Raw genomic sequence first — 21,651 nt, forward strand, 5'->3', positions numbered from 1 at the left:
GCCATCTGTGCTAATATGGGATGATAATAGCCAAGACATAATGAGAGGAAAAAAACACCATGTACAAAGGATGCATACACACACACACACACATAATTTTTTAATGCTCAGAATACTTCTGATAGGATATACTAATAAAACTAGTAACTGGTGTGAGAGGAAGTATATTTCTCTTATTGTATGCCCTTTTTACATTGCTTGAATTTTTACCACATGTATGTATTACTTTGTTAATAGCAATTCAAAAAACTGAAACAATAAATTAAAATACAGTTTCCAAAGTTCAGATGCACAGGTTTACGCTCTGTACAAAAATACAGCAGCCTCAAGGCAGTGTATCTGTCTCAATCATGATAAATCCTGGAATCTGTACAGACACAAGCTGCCCCGAGAAGCACAATCAAGTTGACCCATCACAACCTCCACTACACAGTACCAGTGTTAGTTTTCCTGCCATGTATAAGCACAGTCCATAGAGGAGTAAACATCTTAATCTACTTGGGAGGCTAGTTGATATTGTAAGGCACGAGGAATTGATGAAATTCAGAGAAATACTGGGAATATGTATGAAGCTGGGAAATGGAGATATGTGGATTTATACATATTGCTCTAATAAAAATATTCATTTGGAGAATCATTACATACTGCCCTTGTGGTCACAGAATGCTATGGCACAAACACCAAGTTAAGTTCTTGTCTCTTAGAGGAAAATGTAAACTCCTCTAATTTTAAACTCATATAATCTAAAACACAGGAGAACACCTTTGAACATAATTTAAAGAACAAAAAGGGAAAATTCTGAATGCTTTCCTAAATAAAAAAATCTAGGGCTTCCCTGGTGGCACAAGTGGTTTAGAGTCCGTCTGCCGATGCAGGGGACACGGGTTCGTGCCCCGGTACGGGAAGATCCCACATGCCACGGAGCAGCTAGGCCCGTGAGCCATGGCTGCTGAGCCTGCGCGTCTGGAGCCTGTGCTCCGCAACGGGAGAGGCCACAACAGTGAGAGGCCCGTGTACCACCAAAAAAAAAAAAAAAAAAATCTATAGCTTTCTCTACTTTGGGATCTCCTTGTATCATTACTACTTGCCTGAAGCAAATCTTAAATAGAAAGAACAAATTTTATCATTACTTCAAGAAAATTAAACTGAAATTCAAACACTGGTGCTTAACTATAAAACTTTCATATAATTCATAATATTCCTATATTACCAGATAATGGAAATGCTTACCTGTATAACACAGCTCTATCTACACCAAAAGCTCCTACAATTAAGTCTTAAAAGAGAGCAGAAAAATATGTTAATAATGATTTTTTTTAATTCACATATCATTCCATAAAGCTCTCAATGCATATAATAAAGATACAGACATAGTCTCAAAACTATTCTTCGGGGCTTCCCTGGTGGCGCAGTGGTTGAGAGTCCGCCTGCCGATGCAGGGGATGCGGGTTCGTGCCCCGGTCTGGGAAGATCCCACATGCCGCGGAGCGGCTGGGCCCGTGAGCCATGGCCGCTGAGCCTGAGCATCTGGAGCCTGTGCTCTGCAACCGGAGAGGCCACAACAGTGACAGGCCCACAAAAAAAAAAAAAAAAAAAAAAAAAACTATTCTTCATTAAGTGGTTGTAAGACAACATCTAAAAGGCTAAAATGTATATGAAAACTTAAAATATGCTATCATCAATGGCAAACACTCATCATAAAACTAATTTTTTCATCCATCCAGGTAGACAAGAATCTTTTTAATGGATACGTAGTAAAATTCAGCAACAATAAGGAAGTGTATACCACGCAAACACACACACATCCCCAAAGGAAAAAGCTTTATAGATGCCTGTGGATTTTACAATTTCATTGTAAAATTTCTCTTTTTCATTTACTTATTTTGTTTCAAAAACAAAACAAAACCAAAAAAGCACAATACATATACACTTGATCCTTGAACAACATAGATCTGAACTGCGCGGGTCTAGAACTGCGCAGGTCTACTTATAAGTGGACTTTTTTTCCACTGAAAAAAGTCCACTTTTTGTTCCACATACTATAGCACTACACAACCTAAGGTTGGCTGAATCCGCAGAGGTGGAACTGTGGATACAGAGGGCCGAGTGTACAGTTAGTTATATGTGGATTTTTGACTGTGCAGAAGGTTGGCACCCCTAACACTCACGTTGTTCAAGGGTCAACTGTACTTAGAATGCTTAGAATGACAGCAGATAGCATCCAAATCAAAAAGAATAGAATGCATTAGTTTTTATATGTAGCTGGTACCACTGGTTCACAATTAGGAAAAAATGAAATCAGAACTCTCTCTCAGTATACCCAAGCTAAATTTGACGAAGCCCTTTCTAAGCAGAAAAGTACATGAGAAACCATAAAGACAGGTACAATGGATTACATAAAAATTAAGAATTTCTTTATGCCCCCCAAGAAAACATGACAAAGCTGAGAAATATATGTAAGAGTTAAGGAGTTAAAACCCTCGATATTTAAGGAACAGCCACAAGTTTAAAAAAAATGAGTGAAAGAAAAGAAAAACAACATTCCAATAGAAATGGAGAAAAAAAGATGTAGAAAGGAAATTCACAAAAGTAAATATATATATGCAAGCAAACAAAAATGCTTATTACCCTCACTAATAATCCAAAACTGTAGATTAAAACAAAATAACATTTTCCACCTATCATATAAAGTTATTTTAAAAATAAATAAAAGATGACCACCAGTGTGGGCAGAAATGTGGGAAAATAACTCACTTACTGCTGGTAAGTGCTTTAAAAAGTTGCAAAACCTTCTTTAGAGGGATTAGGATTGTAATTTGACAAGGTGTATCAACAGCCTTAAAAAAAAAAGTGCCTAATCTCTGACATAGCAATTCTAGAATTTTGTCCTAAGGAAATAATCAGAGGAATGCGCCGGAATTATATATAAGGATACAAATGCCCCAAAATAAAGTTAAATAAGATATGATACAAATATTTGATAGAATGGAAAACATAAATTCATGCTTCAGAAGAATAATAACATGGGGAAATATCTAATACTTTAAGTGAATAAAATATGCTAATAACAGTGCATAATTGTATTTTGTTAAAAAAATTGTGTGAATGCACTGGAAAAAGGAAAGCATATTGAATGATATGCTTTGCTATATTCTCTAAAAGTTCTATAATAAATATATTACATTTATAACAAAAAATTCTTGAAATAACAGTAACATAGATAAGAATCAACTTCATGTCCTGTTTCTAAAAGCACTTCAACATATTATATATTGAGCTCATTAACTGTTTGAACAGCAAAGTAATTAAATTTTCCGCATTATATTTCACTTAAAGAATATATCCGTTATGATCCTAGATCCATTAAAATATTCCAAAGTATATAAGAGCCAGAAAAAGGCCTCACTTCTTGTACCAGCACAAACCAGTGGGCAAGCTTGGGCAAATTACCTTTCTCAGTCTTTTTTCTCATCCAGAAAATGACATAATAATGAGCTGAGCTACCTCATATTCCTCACCAGCCTTATTGTGAGAATTTACTGAGATAATATATGTCGTAAAAATCACGATGATTAGTCAAGTCCATAAAACTGCTAGACCATTAAAAACAAAAAGAGATGGCTGACATTTGAAAACTTAGACTAAGCTTTTGTTTATAGCTTCCACATTCTGACATTTCATTACAGACTTCAAGACAATAAAAGAAGTACGTGCTTTATATTGGAAGCTCCCAGGAAACAGAGCTGTCTGTGCTTTGTATGCCCTCAGTAACGAGAACAGTGCCTTGAGCAACGGCAAGGGCTTGAACAGTAGTTGAAATACTGAATTTAAATGATTTATAACAGAAATCAAGAGAGCAGTAACTAATACTACTTGCTATTAGGACCGAAAAATCTAAGATGCTCTTTGTATTTCTAGGAAAGCACCTGGATATCCATTCTTGTCTATATCCGTGGCTCCTTTCATTGAATAGCCGAAGCTTGGTGGCATGCTCCGAGCAGCCCACTTCCCTTCAAGGATCTGAGATGGTACCGCATTCAAGCCTGTGGGTCTTCCATTGAAAATATAAACAATTCCTTTTTTATCTTCACCCCCATATGGAGCAGCAATTGCAATATCTGAGGGGGAAAAGGAAGAGGGGAAGAGGGAGGAGAGGGAAAAGAGGGAGGGGAGAAGGTGAGGAAGAAAGGAGGAAAGGAGAGTGGGAGGGAGGACGGCAAGGATGGAGAGAAGGAAGTCTTAGTACTCATCATTATTTCTGTGGAAAAGATCTTAACATCTTTAGAACCCATGTATCATGTTTATCGATTCAAAGTTCAGTAGGGTACTCTTTTTTTTTTTTTTAAACCAGTGCCATAAAACCTTTATTTCCCCTGGGATCGCATGTACAATTCTCTTCTCTTTCTGGGAATGAACTTTTCCCATTCCCCATTCCAGGACACATCCTGGCCATTCTCTCCTCTCCCTTTGGCTGGGCTACCCCATGGGACCTAGGAGACTTCCTGCGGCCGGGAGTTGCACAGGAAGCAGAGGCAGCTGTGGTCCCACGGCACCCTCATGTGATGATGTCCAAGATGACAACCTGCTACTCAAAGTAGGAAGCCCTCCAAGAAGGAATGAGTCCTCTGGGAAGCCAGGCTCTCTACTTCAGGCAAAGCAGCCATGCGTGGTGGCAGTAGGGTACTCTTAATTCAAAAGCAACAACCAGATTCAAGGAGATTCAAGCAAAACTGTATGGAAATGACATTAATTTGGAGCCAGATATTCCAGGTCTGTCTGGGTTTGTCCAAGCTTAATTAATCACTTGGACAAATCGCTTAACCAGATATTCCGGGTCTGACCTTGGACAAATCGCTTAACCATTCTGGACCTCAAATGCCTCATCCTTAAAATAGAGGGGAAGGGACATGTAAAAAGATTCCTCTAAGGTTCATTCTAGCTCTTAGAATTCTAGTTAATTTAGTTGGGCATGGTTTTCAGGTTTTTTGAGAAGTCAACCTGACTCAGAAAGTTTCAAGTTATGATTTCATCTCTATCTTGCTCAACTTATACTGAAATGAAATAAACAATAAAAAGTTTGAAATGCTTTAAAAACAAAACAGTACACCAAATAGTCACTATGACCTTTCCTCACTCCAGAATATATTACAAATAACTATGCCCACTTCCCTCTATCTTTGCTGGTCCCACCCTGGACAAGCCATTCTCATTCTTTGCCTGGACCCCTAAAGCAGCCTAAGTGGCCTCCCACTTCTACTCTTGCCCCTATAATCCATTCTCTTCAAAACTGCCAAATGTTAATATCATGTTATCTTCTTTCTTAAAATCCGTATTTCCCAAAGCTTTTACGTGTTACCTGGTTTGTCCATTCATCACCCCACTCCCAACCCCAAGTCTACCCTCACTCACTCTTCCTACCAATCCCGGCCCTTTTCTCTGTTTCTTAAACTCAGCAAGCTAGTCCCCATCTCTGGATTTATACTTGCTGTTCCCTCTGCCTTAACAGTTCTTGCTCCAGAGCTTTTCAAGCTTTGCTCCTTCTGTTTGTCCAAATCACAGTTCAAATGTCATCTTGTCAGAGAGGTCTTCCCTGGCCATGCTATGGAGCAATGCACTCTCCCCTCTCCATCTAGGTACTCTATCACGTTACCTTGTCTTTTTTTGTTTAAACCCACAGCCTTTATCACTATCCGAATTTCCCCTTTATGTGTTTACTCTATGGCTCCTCCACAAAACATAAATTTCACGAGAGCAAGGATGTGTCCATCTTGCCTATGATAGCCCCTATGTACCAGCCATTCCAAACTGACTCTATTTACTTAATATACCTGAAAGGTATTCAGCCCCCTCAATGCTGCAACCCCTGAGACATCAAAGACACCTTGGTCACTCGTCTTTTCTTTAAGACCATCATGCCCAAGAATATCTCAAACACTGTGATGACTACATTCCAGTGTTTACTTGTTCACATTAAACTTGTTCCTACTGATGCTAAATTCCTTAAGGACATGGATGGGCTCTAATTTATCCTCTCATTTTTAGCAGTTAGAACAGTGCTTGGCCTGCAGTAAGCACCAACTAAGAATTTGTTATCCTTAAATAAAAAGTAGTATTTAAATTATGTAAGAGTCCTTCCTTATCTTTTTCAAGTTTCAAAAGATAAATATAACTTCTAAATTGACATGTGCATTAAGAAAGTTTTAATTAAAATACAATTTTCCAACAGAATATGGCTCTACTGTTGAGAGATGGTTTTTAAAAATTCTCCTTACCTTTTCTAAACCTTTCATTATTTTGTACATTCTAATCATCTTTTCTCTTGGCTGGTATCTGTCTAGTCTGGAGAGCCCTACTTTTTCATGTCATCAGTCTCTTCCTTTGATCATTTTAATTTCTCTTTTCTGTGTTTTTCCCCTCTGCCTTTCTGGAGAAGTATTGACAAAAACTCCACATAATTGTGGAACATAATTTTATTGTTTTGTTTTCGGCAACCCTCTTGATGATACCTAGGGTTTTTCCAGTGGGTGTAAGTGGAAAGGGAGGAAAACAGCAGCAAAGACATAACAAAGAGTCAATGTCATCAGGTCTGAACAAGGAAAAGATCCAGGTTACAACTAATACTTCATTATATGTATATATAAACTATATATACATATAAACTACAAATACATATATATACACATATAAACTATATAAATATAGTTACATAAATAACAGCTCAGATCATTTTCTCCTGAAGACACTGTCATTCACAATCTACTCTTTGGGACAATAAGACCCCCAGGAGATACTTTGGGAGAATAAAATCATCCTCTATGGTATCTCTCTCTAAAAGTAAAATCTCTTTGTAAAATCGTTGTAAAACTTCGATATTTTTTAGCTGTCATTGCTTGTAATTTTTGTGTTCACAGATAATACATTTTAATAGAAATAGGGAAAACAGGATGAGATGTTGTCTGGATCCTGATATTAAAGAAACATTCTTTAAAGTGTGTGGAATATCCTCAAGACAAGGTGACAGCAAACACGTCCAGGCTCTACCAAAACACCTGGAGACAGGCCCAGCTATAGCAAAGAACTCAGGTGTGTTCAAGGTAGAACCTCGAATCTGGCCCTGTGTTTTCCAGGTAGTCTTTGTTATCAATAAGTAATGATTTGGTCTGTTCTATAGTATTCTTTTACAGTTCTATGTTGAACTTTATACCAGAATTCCATTTGATTTATGTTAAGTTCTCTTGGTGGTAAAAAATCTTTAAGACTATTTTAGGAAGCAAAATGTCCCCTTGAGTAGTTTTTCACTAACAATGAAAACTTCTAGGGTGAGAGATGACACTTCTAGTGTGACATAAAACTACCCACAAGGCAGGAGTGGGGGTCTTGAGGCCAAACAAACATTTCCCTTTTCTACTACTAACTGGGAGATTTGAGAGTCAACTGCATTTTTGAAGCTTTCATCTTAATTTATAACTTTCTTTACATTTTCAGGGGCATATTTCTATATATTGTTGATTATAAAAACAAACCAACAGTTCAATTCTTCATTTTGTGCGCTCTAGAAGGGTTTTTAGCAGTATTCTTTTTTAAAAAAAAAAAAACTTGGTAATTTGTAATCTATATTTTACTCTATAGTAGATGCCAACTTTGATTTTTAAAGATATCTACAGCTATTAATTAAATTTTTAAATGGGACTATTATAAAACACTGAGCTTATACCTTTTTACTTGTCCCCATGAAGGGAGATATAACCTCCCTCAGAATATTCTGGACAGCTACAACAATAAAATATTAGTGGCAAATAATACCTTTGAGGGATCCATTAGGGTCAGCATTGCCTTGACAATATGCCTGGGAGCATTTTTTACACTTGTATCCAAATGGACAGCAGAGGGCACTGCTGTTAAGCAGGACAGAGACACAGAAAATCACCAGCTCACACTGGGCTCCCTGGAATGCAAGCTCCTTTCTAAAATGAACCACTTTGATAAACTGGGAGATTGGGATTGACATATATACACTACTATATATATAACAGATAACTAATAAGGACCTACTATATAGCACAGGGAACTCTACTCAATACTCTGTAATGACCTATATGGGATCTAAAAAAGAATGCATATATGTATAACTGATTCACTTTGCTGTACAGCAGAAATTAACACAACATTGTAAATCAACTATACTCCAATAAAATTTTTTTTTAAAATTAACCACTCTAACGCTCTAATCTGAGGCTGCATGAATAATAACTCATGAGAATCAATTTTTGAAAATTTTGCTCTGATTTTTAAGGAAAATGAGCAACTTGTCATTGAACCTCATGTGTCACTCAAATCCTTCTTTCCAGGAAGGAGGTTTGCTCAAGTGAACTTCTACGGGTGGGGTACAGGACTTTTCCAGGTGGACACAGAAAATCAGGACACACAGCTGTTATAAACTTTGACCTTACCATTGAAGCCGTCCTGGTCCAGATCTCCCAAAGGGGCTATGGCACTGCCGAACCTTGCAAAGATCTCAAACCCATTCAGTTTGGTTGTCTGGAAGTCTCCCGAAGCTCTTTGCAGAGACACTGAGACCTGCCCCACCTCCTGGAGTTTGCCATCGGAACCACGATCCATGAAGAGAGGCGCTCCAATAAATACGTCTGCGTAACTAAAAAACATAATCTTTTTCACCAAAAGCAAGATCAAATTCCATGTGACTACTAATAATCATTTTCTTTCTTATTAAAACTCAAGTTTTCCTCTTTCTACAGCTCGTATAGCCACATTTGAAATGATCATTTCTAATTCAAGCCTTCCTTCAGCTCTTTTAAGAAACTATGAGTAATTCATAAAGTTACTTTATTCCTTCATATTACAAAAGCTATTGAAAGAAATTATTAACAACATAAAGGTTTTCTAGTATTTGTGATTAAGGTTGCTTCAAATCGGTTCCTTAAATAGAAAGATTAGCAGGAAGGGGACAGAGAAACAGAAGAAAAAATGTTTAGTTTTAGTAAAGCGTTCATAAACACAGAGGAAAACTGTTTCTGGAAACATTTTTTTAAACTTACTCATCCCCATTAATGTCAGTGGCAGCGACAGAAAATCCAAAATATGCAGCCATCTGGATAATAAGACAAAAATGAAATGTTTACATTTCATCCAACTAGCTTAGACAGTTAATATTTGTTGTATATTTATGAAATAGAAAGGGTTATTTTTTTCTCTGCATATAGTGCTTCAATCTAAATTTCTTCTTTCGCTTATCCTACCAAAACAATGACAATCAGTTAATGAGGCTTGCATACTCTCCTAGATTTACTGGCAAGACATAGCACATGTATATCATTTTGGTGTCTTCAGCACATGCCATTTAAGTCCAAATACAATCAAGCCTCCTTCCAAGGCCCCACCTACTGTCTCCCTTCCTCTCCACTTACCCAAAGCACACCAGACAAACACACTACCAGAAAGAGAGACAGTCACAAACAGACGTTTCAACTGAACCCAAGAAGTTATAAATGACGCCTATGCAGTAAAAATAATAATTATTAATAGGTCATAAATGGTTCTTCCTATGTGAAACCACTACAACTCTAAAGAAATTACTGTTCGGAAAGATAGAGACTGGAATTCATTTTTGTTTCACATCTCAATCAACTATGTGCCAGTGGTTTTGCTTTTGAATTACACACAGTACAAATGTACTTGGTTTTATCATGGGCTTGTTTTGCAGAGGGAGAAAGAATGTCCTCTCCCCACCACAGGAGACTGCTGGCCATCACAGACAGAGCAGCCGGGCTGGAAATACATGTGAAAAAGGAAAGTTCTAAAGAGACTCCGACATACAAAACTAGGAGAGGTGACAGATTAAAGACAAACTAAAATGAAGGATGAGTCAACAAACCAAAAAAACGTAAAGTTAGCAAAGCTTCCAAAATTTGATTAGCTGAGCTATCAGGAGGGAATGATATGGGAGATTAATATGTTAATCTATTTTGAATTTATACAGTGTAATTGAGAAAATGAAAAGTGCAATCTGTGTTCAATCACAAGGTAATAAAGTGCATTGTATTTGGGGTACCATGATGAAGTGCTGACTGGAATTTAACAGAATACTATTCTTGGGCCTTGGTCTCTCAGGGCATCAGGCCTGAAACTGTAAAGAAAGGATGGCATTTACTGAGACAAGTCCTGGCCTGGGTATTATCACTAAAATATTTTCCTTTGATTCTCACCACAACCCCATGAGCAAGTTACCAGTATCCCTATTTTTATACATGAGCCACCAGATTTACAGTGGGAAACACCCTGCCCAATGTAGTAGTGAGTAGTGAGAGCCCACGTTTGTCCTAATGGAAAGCCCGTGCTTTCCCCCACAAAAGAGCTGAGGAAGAACAGAGAAAGCATCAAGGATCAAGTACAACAAGATCCAGAGACACACGTGGTCATCGGACAGGAGAAGCTGCTTGAGGTGAAGAAGTCACAACAGCACAAAGGGACAGCCACCCCTGCCACAAGCCTAATGGCTGTCAACTGCAGGTGTCAACCCTGACCACCACACAAACGGGAAGAGGTTACTGGGGACCTCGGGTCTAGTTTCCCATCCTATCAATCCTCTCACAAAGCCCAACAGAGTCAACTGAACAAGAAGTGGGCTTAAATCCCAGATCTGCAAACTAGGAGACGTTTCTTCTCTACCTATTGATTAATTTTTCCTTTATCATTACAGGCATACCTCGGAGACATTGCAGGTTCAGTTCCAGACCACCACAACAAATCAAATAGCCTAATAAAGTGAGTCACACAAATATTTTGGTTTCCCATACATATAAAATTTACATTTACACTATACTATATAGTCTATTAAGTGTGCAATAGCATGATGTCTAAAAAAAACAATGTACATATCTTAATTTAAAAATACTTTATTGCTAAAAAATACTAACCATCATCTGACAACTCAGGGTTGCCACAAACCTTCAATTAGTAAAAAACGCAGAATCTATGAAGCATAATAAAACCAAACACAATAAAACAAGGTATGTCTGTACTAACTTACCACTTCAATCTTTGAGTCATACAATACAGAATATTATAAAACGCCTGTAATTGTAGAGAATGTCTAGTACTAAGTTTTAACTGAAGAATGTTTTATTTCTTGTAGCACAAATGAAGTTTACTTGTAATATCTATAGTAAACACATCTGGGCCATGCTTTGTTTTACATCTAATAAAATTAAAAGGCAGAGATCATTTTTTAAAAGATAATTTAATGTCATCAGCAAGGAAAAAGGAATTTTTTGGTTTTGTACGTGTGCAATTAGATTCTGCATTTCCTTTAAAAAAAAAAGCTATTAGGGCAATTACAAGTCTTTACTTAAACAAATCACTTTGGTTATAACAAAGGAGAAATATTTAAAGCTTATTTTATATCTATAATATCAAATATTAAACAGTTACTATATATTGAATATTAAACCATCAGAGTATTACTAAGAAAAGTTTTAAAGACATTAGGAAGTGCTGGTGTTAAAATGTTAAGTGAGAAAAAAAATAAAACAAAACACAACACTTTAAAAGCATACCTGTTCACCAGTAAAATTGTGTAAGGAGGACATATTTTTCCCATCATAAATATAAACCTGTGCAGGAAAAACAAAAGCATATGAAATAGAGTAAAATATAAAACAACCCAGATATTTTTAGAAAACACCTTTTAACTTTCCTACCATTCCCAAAGTCCTTGCTGCTCTTGGAACTCCTGAAACAAAGTCTGAAAAGAAAAAACTTAATTACTCATTTTTAAGGCCAGTATTGGCAACTGCAGGAATAAGTGGTTATGTCAGAAAGCTTTAAGTATTATTTCAGTAGACAATGAGTAAGAGATTTTAAAAACTTGGTACTCCATAATAAATGACCCCAGCATTTTTTAACCACAAAATCAAATCTTTAAGAAACATGGAAAGATTCTTGAGAACTCAAATAAATGCATGTGTGCCCTCAAGGTATTCACAGTCTTGTGAAAGAGAAGAGACAAGAGCAAAGGGCTTAAGAATGAAGAAAAGCTAAACATACAGTAATGAAAGATAATTCAGAGCAAAGCGAAACAGGGTAGAGGTGGCAGTGGCACAGAAATGTGATCAAAATCTGGTAGAGCCTAGGATCCCCAGATTGAGCTCTGAAGATGAACAGAGAGAGGATGGGGTAACAGCCTTACTGACAGAGCTTGGAAGGTTACAAATTACGGGCCTGAAGAAAGAAGAAACTATTAAACTATGCCTCTCCAAGAGAACTGAATCTGCTGAAATCAAGAATGAAGGAGCTGAAGAAATAACTGAAGTGCTGGGGGCTGGAAAGGAGCAGACAAGAGGTCACTGAGGCCCTCAGCCCCCTTGGCTGCTAGACAAAGTTTACCAGAGACCAAGCTCAATTTCAAAACTCTTTCATTGCTGAAATTTTTCTATGCCACTTGTTTCAAATGCTTAGCCTCATTTTTTTAAAGAGGATTAAATATAGTTCAAGTGCATCATACCATCTATGCCATCACCGTTGAAATCTCCGACGGCCACTGAGTAACCTAAAGGGGAACCAAAGGTAAGACACCATCAGGGCAGGACTGGTTATCTTCAGCGTACTTGCTGACTAAGCTTTCCTGGAAAATATCTTCAAGTAATTCCTTTAATTATGTAATATTTTGTCCTCTAGGAGTAATAGATTCATATGTATATGATAAATATATCTTAAAGAAAATAATGGAGTTAAATACTTAAACAGTATATCTCTGTTAGAAATATAAACCTGTTTTATCAACTTTACAAAGGAGTCAGTTAAAAACAGGGTAAATCTGCATCATAAAGAAGCGAAAACAGGTTTTCTCAATCAGCAAAATACTATTTCTGTCATGTATTGTTTGGTTTAATGAATATGAGAAATTTAAAGAGAGAGAACAAAAGTTAATAAATCCTAAACCAAAACTGTAGTTTAACATAGTGAATAAAAGTTCAGGAGTCAGACTGCCTGGGTTGGAATCTCAGAAAAGCAAGTTACAAGTGAGGGGCTTTAGGCAAATTATTTTGCCTCTCTGTGCCTGTTTCTTTATCTATAAAATGGGAGTAAAACATTAGGACACTTTCATAGACCTGTTGTGAGGACTAAATGAGTTAATACAAGTAAGCACTTAGAACAATGCCCAGGATGGGCCAAGCATATCTTAAAGGTTATCTATTATTATTATCATTGTGTTAATAATCACGCTCTTAAATTTCAGTTACTGACATACAATATAACCTAAGTATTCATAACAAATATGTTCCCTATATTTTAAGAAAATCTTAATCTATTTCACATAAAAGATTTTCCTACTGAAAGCAGCATATGTAAATACAGGACAAATCCACCACAACACCAGAAAATAAATCCATATTTTGATTTTACCTACCCAAGTAACTGTCATCAAAAATAGCTTGTGCAGTCCGAGTTGCTAACTGGTTATTATACTTGATGCTATAAACTTTGGGGTCATATTTAGATACAATTTCTGCTATTTGATCTGAAATGAGCTGACCTGAAATAAATACATAAAATAAATTATAATTTGAAATGTGTGGACCTGAAAAAAATATATAAAATAAATGACAAGTTTCTAATGGGAACTTTATGACACAGATGATGGATAGCACCTGCATGAAAGAAAATAGATTAGATATGTCTTTCTAATTATTAGCCTTAAATAACTCTTCTTCATAATACTAAATCTGAAATTTGATTATTTTTTAAGTCACAATTATTTCTATTCAAGCTAGTACTTAAAATTAGTCTCTGCTAAAAAACAAAAATTTATAAATGCAGAATTAGTTTTAATTCACTAAAAAAAAATCAATGTTAAATAAATGGAATCATAAAATCAAAGGTTGTTTCCAAACCAAATTTCAAGTTAGAACTTGAAAAACCTACTGAAATAATTACTTTTACCTTCATAATAATTTGTTAAACTGATTTTTTAACAAGTTATTTGGACACTTTTATGAAAGCAGCCTGAATGAGTGAGTTCACTTTTCTTCCCAACCTTAAGTTATTAAGTACACAAGAAATCCAGACAACTACATAAAAATCGACTGCCTCCCTGCCCCAAGAAAGGTTGTTTGATTTATCAAATGCCATCTCCATAACATATGAAAAATAATCTCTTCATTTCTGCTATTTCAGAAAGAAAATCATAATAGCTAAAGATATTAATCTTGTTCCAATTTTTCCAGTCACATAAGCTGAGTTTGTAGGGCAGAAACACTTTCTGTCTGGGTCACTACTTTACCCTCTGTGCCTAAACAGTACCAAACACATAGGAGGGATTCATTAAATATTTCTTGAATCAAAGAACACAGGAAAATTTATCATGTCTTTGGAATAAAACACCATTATCATTTTCTCTATTCTTACAGAGACAATTCTGAGATCTATAGAAAAATTCATCCTAATATCTTACCTATTCACAGTGAAACGTGCTGATTTTAATCTTATTAAAACAAAATATTCTCCGTCCAGTCACTGAGTTTTCAAAAGTTACATATTATATACCATTTATAATAAATCTCTAGTGAATATAATATTAATAGTATCTGTCCTAATTTATAATAAACAGGAATGCATACATTGTGCATGCTCAAGGTATTAAAAGAACAAGTCATTTAAACATGTTCACAGCTGTGTCTCTTAAAAAGGCAGAGTTAACAAAGAGTCCTGACTGAGAATCACAAAATCTATCTTTGGTTCCCTCACATGCTCATCAGACACTTCCCTCCCTTCCACTGAATGACATACCTAGCAGTAAAGAAGAAAAATAAATCCATGTTTTATAGCTAATTAGAAAGCATTAATATCTATTTTCTTACATAGAGTCAGAGCTGCTATTTTAATTTTTATTGTAAAACTGTAAAACTCAAGTATAATTTTCCTAAATCATTTCATTTTCCAATAGAGGTACAATTCATAGAAATTCAAATTTTTCAGTTTTAGTATGTTTCTCATACTGATCCTCTTTGCCTGATTTTTCTTTTTCTCCTTTGCCATCCCTTCCAATTTTTCACTTATTCCCATTTCTCATTCCTTCTTATTTTCCTTCCATCCTGTTTTCCTTCAGCAAATCTCTTTTAGTTTCCCTTTCTATAAAGCAAAAGCACGGGTTTTCCTACAAGGAAGCAAGTAAAGAAAGCAGAGTGCAGAATACAGAAGTAAAATTCAGAATCAGAAAGTACTTGCAAATCAATATAGTCATAGATTTTCCAGTTCTTCCAAATATTGACAATGATTGAATAACAGAATCTGGTAAATGGCACTTTTTAGCAGAAAATAAACATGTGACTATATTGACTAAATAAATGTGTCTCTAATGATAAATGAATCATAAGCTAAGAAAATAAGCAGATATAGTTACCTGTTTTCAAACTGTCAGAAAATAATGATCTGTTATACATTTGTTCAAATGGTAATTTTATTAGTCCTCAGAAAATGACTAAAGAATGTAGTGTTTTATCTTTACATCAATCGTCAATGCCAGTTTAATATATTCTTTTGAAACTTAATAAGATCCTCTATTTAAAAAACTCCCCAAACACAAAGAAATCATTCTTGATGTCAGCGATTAATGAGAAAATAACCATTTAAATATTTTAATGTGCAAATTCAAATTAAGTTTAAAACCATGAGCTTTTGGAAGGCCACAATTTACCTATTACAAATCAGTTCCACACACTTTCTAATGCTTAATTACATCATTTCCTCTGAAGTACAGAGATGAAAAAGTACATATCATAAACAATAAAAATAAATTATTTTATTAATTTACTTTATAATTTACTTTTAAAATATTCAGTTTATTTTCTACTAGGAATATATATAATATACGTTATATATTATGTTATATATTTATATATTTTACATACACCTTATATGATGTTATAGTCCTTTTTAAAAAAAATTGTACACAATTTTTATACAATTTATACAAAGATAGCGATTATACATTTAAATTTTATTTTTCCATTTCTTTGTTTAAAATAATTTGAAAGGTCTCATAGGCACATGATAAGCCAGATGAGTCTGAAACACAGTCATTATTAGGTAGTTTTTGAAAGATTAACCTACCTTGCCAATAAAAGCTACCAGGACCACCAAGAAGTACTCTGTCAGCCTAGATTAAATCAAACAAAAAGATACATATTTTAAAACAGGTAGCTTTAAAAATGGAGAGCAATGTAATAAACATAAAAGCTACATATACAAGTATATATGTATATATGACATATATATGCAAATATTATATGCATATATTAAACATGTATATATTAAAGCAAACAAAATCATAAGTCTTAAACTCATCTAATTCAGTAATTTTCACTATACTTTTTCTAAAACACAATGCAATAAATATCAAAAAGGAAACTTATAATATATTCACTTAATATGTGAAAATATACAAACATATATATACATATAGATTCGTAGATCTTGGCTACTTCACACACGTGGTATGACGTGCCATCAGCATAGTATTATTGGTTACAGTAAGAAAAAAGTCACTCCTTAATTCTGTATATAACCTTTGTGACTACATAGGCAAATTTCCTTTCTAATAATCATTAAAAATTTTTCAGCTAAAGGAAAAATTTTAGTGTCTTGCATATCTAAACAAGAGTGAGGTTAGAGGGTAAATTTTTCAGGGTATATTATATATACAAATTATACCTGACTAGCATTTCTTACATCTGTAACAAATTATAAGTATCTAATTCAAGGTAGTTAGTGTTTGAACATAGTATTTTTAAAATTTCCTCTTGCTGGAGGTTAAGAGAAAATTTTTCTCTCTCCAAATGGACATATAGCCTTTCAAGCTTTCAACAACCTCTGGCCATGGCTACGTTAAAGATATTTCTAAGTTGTCTGCTTTAAAATGACACCATTTTTCAGAAATGAGTTGAAGAAAGCAAACAGTTAATATAGCAATGACTGTTCATAGTATGGGAATATTTCTGGGGTTATAGTTGTACTGGCATAAGTACAGAAAATAAGGACACTTTTTGCTTTAATACAACACCTATTTGAAAACACATCATATGAGTTGAAACCTAATATGCATTAATATACTTTATCTCTCTTTGTTTTGCTTCCTTAAATTTTAAATTATAAGTAATTATGAATAAGTTTTGAATTATGAATTTCAAATTGAGTGAATTAAAATCAATTACTTAATAAGGAGAGTCAACTATAATTACCAGTATCTAATCTAGAAAAAAAATTTTAATACAGATAAAATACAAATTTAAAAAAATAAGAAAATGCTTTATTAGTTTTTCTGAATCATGATTATAGTTTCTGTTGTTTTAATAAATTTAAGGCACTTCTGTTTGCATTTTCTAAGAAAGCCATATTAAGCTTTCTAAGGAAGCTCTACTTTTAACCAAGCAATGTATTTTTGAGACTTCTCTAGGAGTAATTAATAGTCTCAATTTGATATTCAAAATGTTCATATATCCCACAAAAAAAAAACCCACACACAAAAGAAAATTACATAAAGAGAAGTACTTAAGAAAAATTTCCTTTGAAAATATAAATGGAATTCTTATTTTTAAAAAATAGCTTAAAAACTATCAACTCTAGAGAGCACATCAGCTTAGCTAAAAATACATAGAGCCCTGTATATGAGATTTCTTACAATAATTAAATTGCTTCAACTTTACTTGTTGCCTGTAGGCACATAATAGATGGTAAATAAGCATGTTTTTCAACTTTTATGTAACTAAACTCTGATTTTGTAAGAAAGCTCCCATTGCTAGCTTTTACAAAAACTCAATTTCAGTCAAAAATAGAAAGGTTTAATAGTCTATCAATTTATCCAACTGGAAATTGTAATATTAAGTCATAACAGCTATTTATCTTCTACTCAGGAGATTTTCTACTGTCCTTCATTCCATTTTGATGTCTATTTCAAACAAGCAATGTCTCCTAGGGAGAGAATAATATAAAGCAACGGATATCAAAATGCATGGGTCATTTTTATTAGCTGTTTTCATAAAACAGGTAATAGTTACAGAGAATCTGAAGTATTAACCAGTTAATTTTTAACCATGGCTTAGATAATAAGGTAGATCTGAATCTCACTCAGTCTTAAATGAGAACTTACTTTAGTAAAATCAATGCTGAATCCTCCTTGACAAAATCCCTGTCCATCAGCATCAATATTTTCTAAAATAAAAAGATTGGAAATATACACAAACCCCAAAACAAACAACACAAAACAAAACATGAGAAAAATCTGATATCACTCTAACTGTAAGATAATGTACTAGTCTCTGAGAGTGTTCATTCACTCAGGCACTTAATGAGTTATTAACACATTCTAAACAAGTTAGTATGGGGCTTCCCTGGTGACGCAGTTTTTGGGAGTCCGTCTGCCGATGCAGGGGACACGGGTTCGTGCCCCGGTCCGGGAGGATCCCACATGCCGCGGAGCGGCTGGACCCGTGAGCCATGGCCGATGAGCCTGCTCGTCTGGAGCCTGTGCTCCGCAACGGGATAAGCCACGGTGGTGAGAGGCCCGCATACCACACACACACAAAAAAAGTTAGTATGCATGTTTACCAGCACCCATTAATCAGAAATGGCAAGAGAGAGAGATGAAAGTACCTGGACCAGTCAGCAGGGGACAGAAAGATCACCTAAGATGGTGGATTTCAAACTTTTTATTTTTAACCACAACCCACAAGATTATAGTTTATATCATAGCCCACACAACCCAACATACACACATTATATTTCATTCCATTTTTTAAAAATTACTGGTTATGACTCATACTTTGATTTCATAAAACAATGATGAGTTGTAATCTTTGAGTTAAAAACTCCAATCTGAAATTTCTATTTCTTACTATTATTCTCCTACAGTTGTTAGGTCTTCACTAAGTTATTATGAATACTTAAAGGAGATACCTACATTCCTGATACATTTCCTATATATACACTTATATCCAACAACAACAACAAACCTGAAAAAAAGTAGTTCAGAATCTGGGGAGATGGCCAGACCCTAATTTAATATTCTGCAATGAGCAAAATACGAAAACTACTCCTACTCTCACAACACATTTGGAAAGTCAACTTTTTTAAACATGACACTTTTAAGTATTCTCCAAATGATAACAGACTCAACTGTTTTACTCCTTTATACTCAATTATTAAATTGGCCAATAATAATTAACTCTAATTAATAATAAATTAACTCTAATCATGAGTAATACTGTACCTAGAAGTAACAGTGAGCCTGAAAACTCTTCCTTGTTTTATTTTGAGGATAATAAGCAACAATGAAAAACAGCTGCTCTGCAGTCATCAAGGAATTCTTGTAGTCAATGTCACAATATCTAAATAATTTTGCTATAGTATTCCTGTATTTGCCACCCAAATACAGGAACCAAAAATATCTACTTTCAGTCATGAGGACAACTTGCAAGAATTTTTGTCAAATACTCCCATCTAAAATTTTGAACCCATTTTAAAACCTGGGAACTGCCCCAAGATTACACACTTAATATCTAAATTTAGAATTTTTTTTAGAAAATAGCCTCAAGAGTATAATGCTACCCCAATGTAAATTTTTCTAACCAAGAGGCAATGGGAAAATGCAGGGCTGGGGCTTCCAGTGTCTAGTGAATCATACTAAGGAATTCTGCTCTGACCTCAAGTCAGCCGTTTATTTCCTTTATTCAAGTTGCATCTGGGGAACTATTTCAAGCTATTTATAAAGACATCCTTTTTTGATTATCATACTGTACAATTATCTACTTTATTTGGTTTCCCAGAACATCCAGCTAGAAACATAACCGTCCTTTAAAATTTTAACAGGTACCTATTAAACAGTGCGAATGTAAAGAATTTTATGTTGACTATAATCTATTTCAGTGAAGGCTTTTGTTTTTATTTCTATGGACAATTAATATTTCTGCTATTTGTTAAGCCTGACAATATTATAAATAATGTTATTGGTTATGATAGTAAGAGCAGCTAATGCTTATCAAGCCCTTAATTTCTGTGAGCCCAGTACCGTACTAAAGCATTTAAAATCTTTTAAAATCTATACAGCAATTCTATGAGAGATACTATTATTAGTCACAATTTACATATAAGAAAACTGAGGCTCACAGAAATTAAGGAACTTGACTATGGTAAACCACCTAGTAAATAAAAGAGCATGGATCTGAGGTGAGGAGTGTCTACACCACTAGGCTGCACTATCTCAAGCCAGCAGTGCATTTATAATTCCCTAAGCAACCATCAAGGGGAAGAAAAAACAAACTAGAAATCACAACTGAGAAAAATCTATATGCAAATAACATTATCATCAGAAAGTAGACAGAAAGAACAAAGACTCAGTCTGAGCATGGAGATGAAAGAGTATTTAAATCATATGATTTGTGGTTCAGGCACTTTTAGAACAGAAAGACATTTAGCCTATTGTATAATGCCAAGAATGGTCATAGATACAGTAATGAGAAGCCAAAAGCAAACATAATCAGTAATAAGGTAAACTTTTATAGAGTGACGTTCCACAGATCCATATAGGTCACATTAAAAACAAAAGCATGAAAAAACAAAAAACAAAAGCATGAGGTGGATGGACCCAGATTCTGTCATACAGAGTGAAGTAAGTCAGAAAGAGAAAAACAAATACCGTATGCTAACACATATATATGGAATCTAAAAAAAAAAAATTGGTTATGAAGAACCTAGGGGCAGGACAGGAATTAAGACACAGACGTAGAGAATGGGCTTGAGGACACGGGGAGGGTTAAGGGTAAGCTGAGACGAAATGAGAGAGTGGCATGGACTTATATATACTACTAAATGTAAAATAGATAGCTAGTGGGAAGCAGCTGCATAGCACAGGAAGATCAGCTCAGTGCTCTGTGACCACCTAGAGCGATTGGGAGGGTGGGAGGGAGACGCAAGAGGGAGGAGATATGGGGATATATGTATATGTATATGTATAGCTGATTCATTTTGTTATAAAGCAGAACCTAACACACCATTGTAAAGCAATTATACTCCAATAAAGGTGTTAAAAAAAAGAAAGCAAACAACAAACAAATGAACAAACAACAAAACCCACAAACTACCACCACCAAAACAAGCAGTTATCAAGAAGTTGGCAATGTAGCCCTACAAAACTGGCAGCCTCGTGTAAAATCAGCCATTGGGTTACACAATTTATTGAAGTATGAAAAAGACATAAAATACAAAAACTGCATCTCTGAAGTCTTTTGCCTAAATCAGCGTTTTACCGGTGATGAATCACCCATGACTATAGATATACAGGTTGTTGGCAGAGTGCAAGAATATAACCCAAGTTCTGAGATTCCCACTCTTGAGCGTTCTTCTCTGGGCAGGTTGCCCCTTGCACTGTGGGCTGCAGGTAGCTTAATACTTCAAAGGTTGAGCCCTAAAGTACATACAATGATCAAGAGATATTGAAAGCCAGCTTATTAAGAAGAAAGGCATTCACTTTGATATTTTTAAGATTGTTCTCTCTGCTTTTTCTAATATTTGAGGTATTACTATTGAGACCGGGGATCAGCAAACATCTTCTGTAAAGGGCCAGATAATAAATGTTTTAGG

At 34.9% G+C, this 21,651-nt stretch overlaps 1 protein-coding gene across 2 annotated transcripts in view; it reads right to left on the bottom strand.

Annotated features, from left to right (window-relative positions):
• ITGAV (integrin subunit alpha V) overlaps positions 1-21,651 on the bottom strand; it is an 87,106-nt gene that overhangs the window by 26,554 nt on the left and 38,901 nt on the right. For both annotated transcript variants that reach the window (XM_060016465.1, XM_060016464.1), the window contains exons 5-14: positions 18,164-18,225; positions 16,129-16,174; positions 13,427-13,552; positions 12,521-12,565; positions 11,718-11,761; positions 11,574-11,630; positions 9,057-9,109; positions 8,451-8,653; positions 3,927-4,118; positions 1,231-1,276 (exon numbers count right to left, since the gene is read on the bottom strand). In XM_060016465.1, the coding sequence (XP_059872448.1) occupies positions 1,231-1,276; positions 3,927-4,118; positions 8,451-8,653; positions 9,057-9,109; positions 11,574-11,630; positions 11,718-11,761; positions 12,521-12,565; positions 13,427-13,552; positions 16,129-16,174; positions 18,164-18,225 (874 nt within the window). The remainder of the gene's footprint in view (positions 1-1,230; positions 1,277-3,926; positions 4,119-8,450; positions 8,654-9,056; positions 9,110-11,573; positions 11,631-11,717; positions 11,762-12,520; positions 12,566-13,426; positions 13,553-16,128; positions 16,175-18,163; positions 18,226-21,651) is intronic.

Source organism: Delphinus delphis, chromosome 7 (genome assembly GCF_949987515.2).
Source record: "Delphinus delphis chromosome 7, mDelDel1.2, whole genome shotgun sequence".
NCBI classification, from domain to species: Eukaryota; Metazoa; Chordata; class Mammalia; order Artiodactyla; family Delphinidae; genus Delphinus; species Delphinus delphis.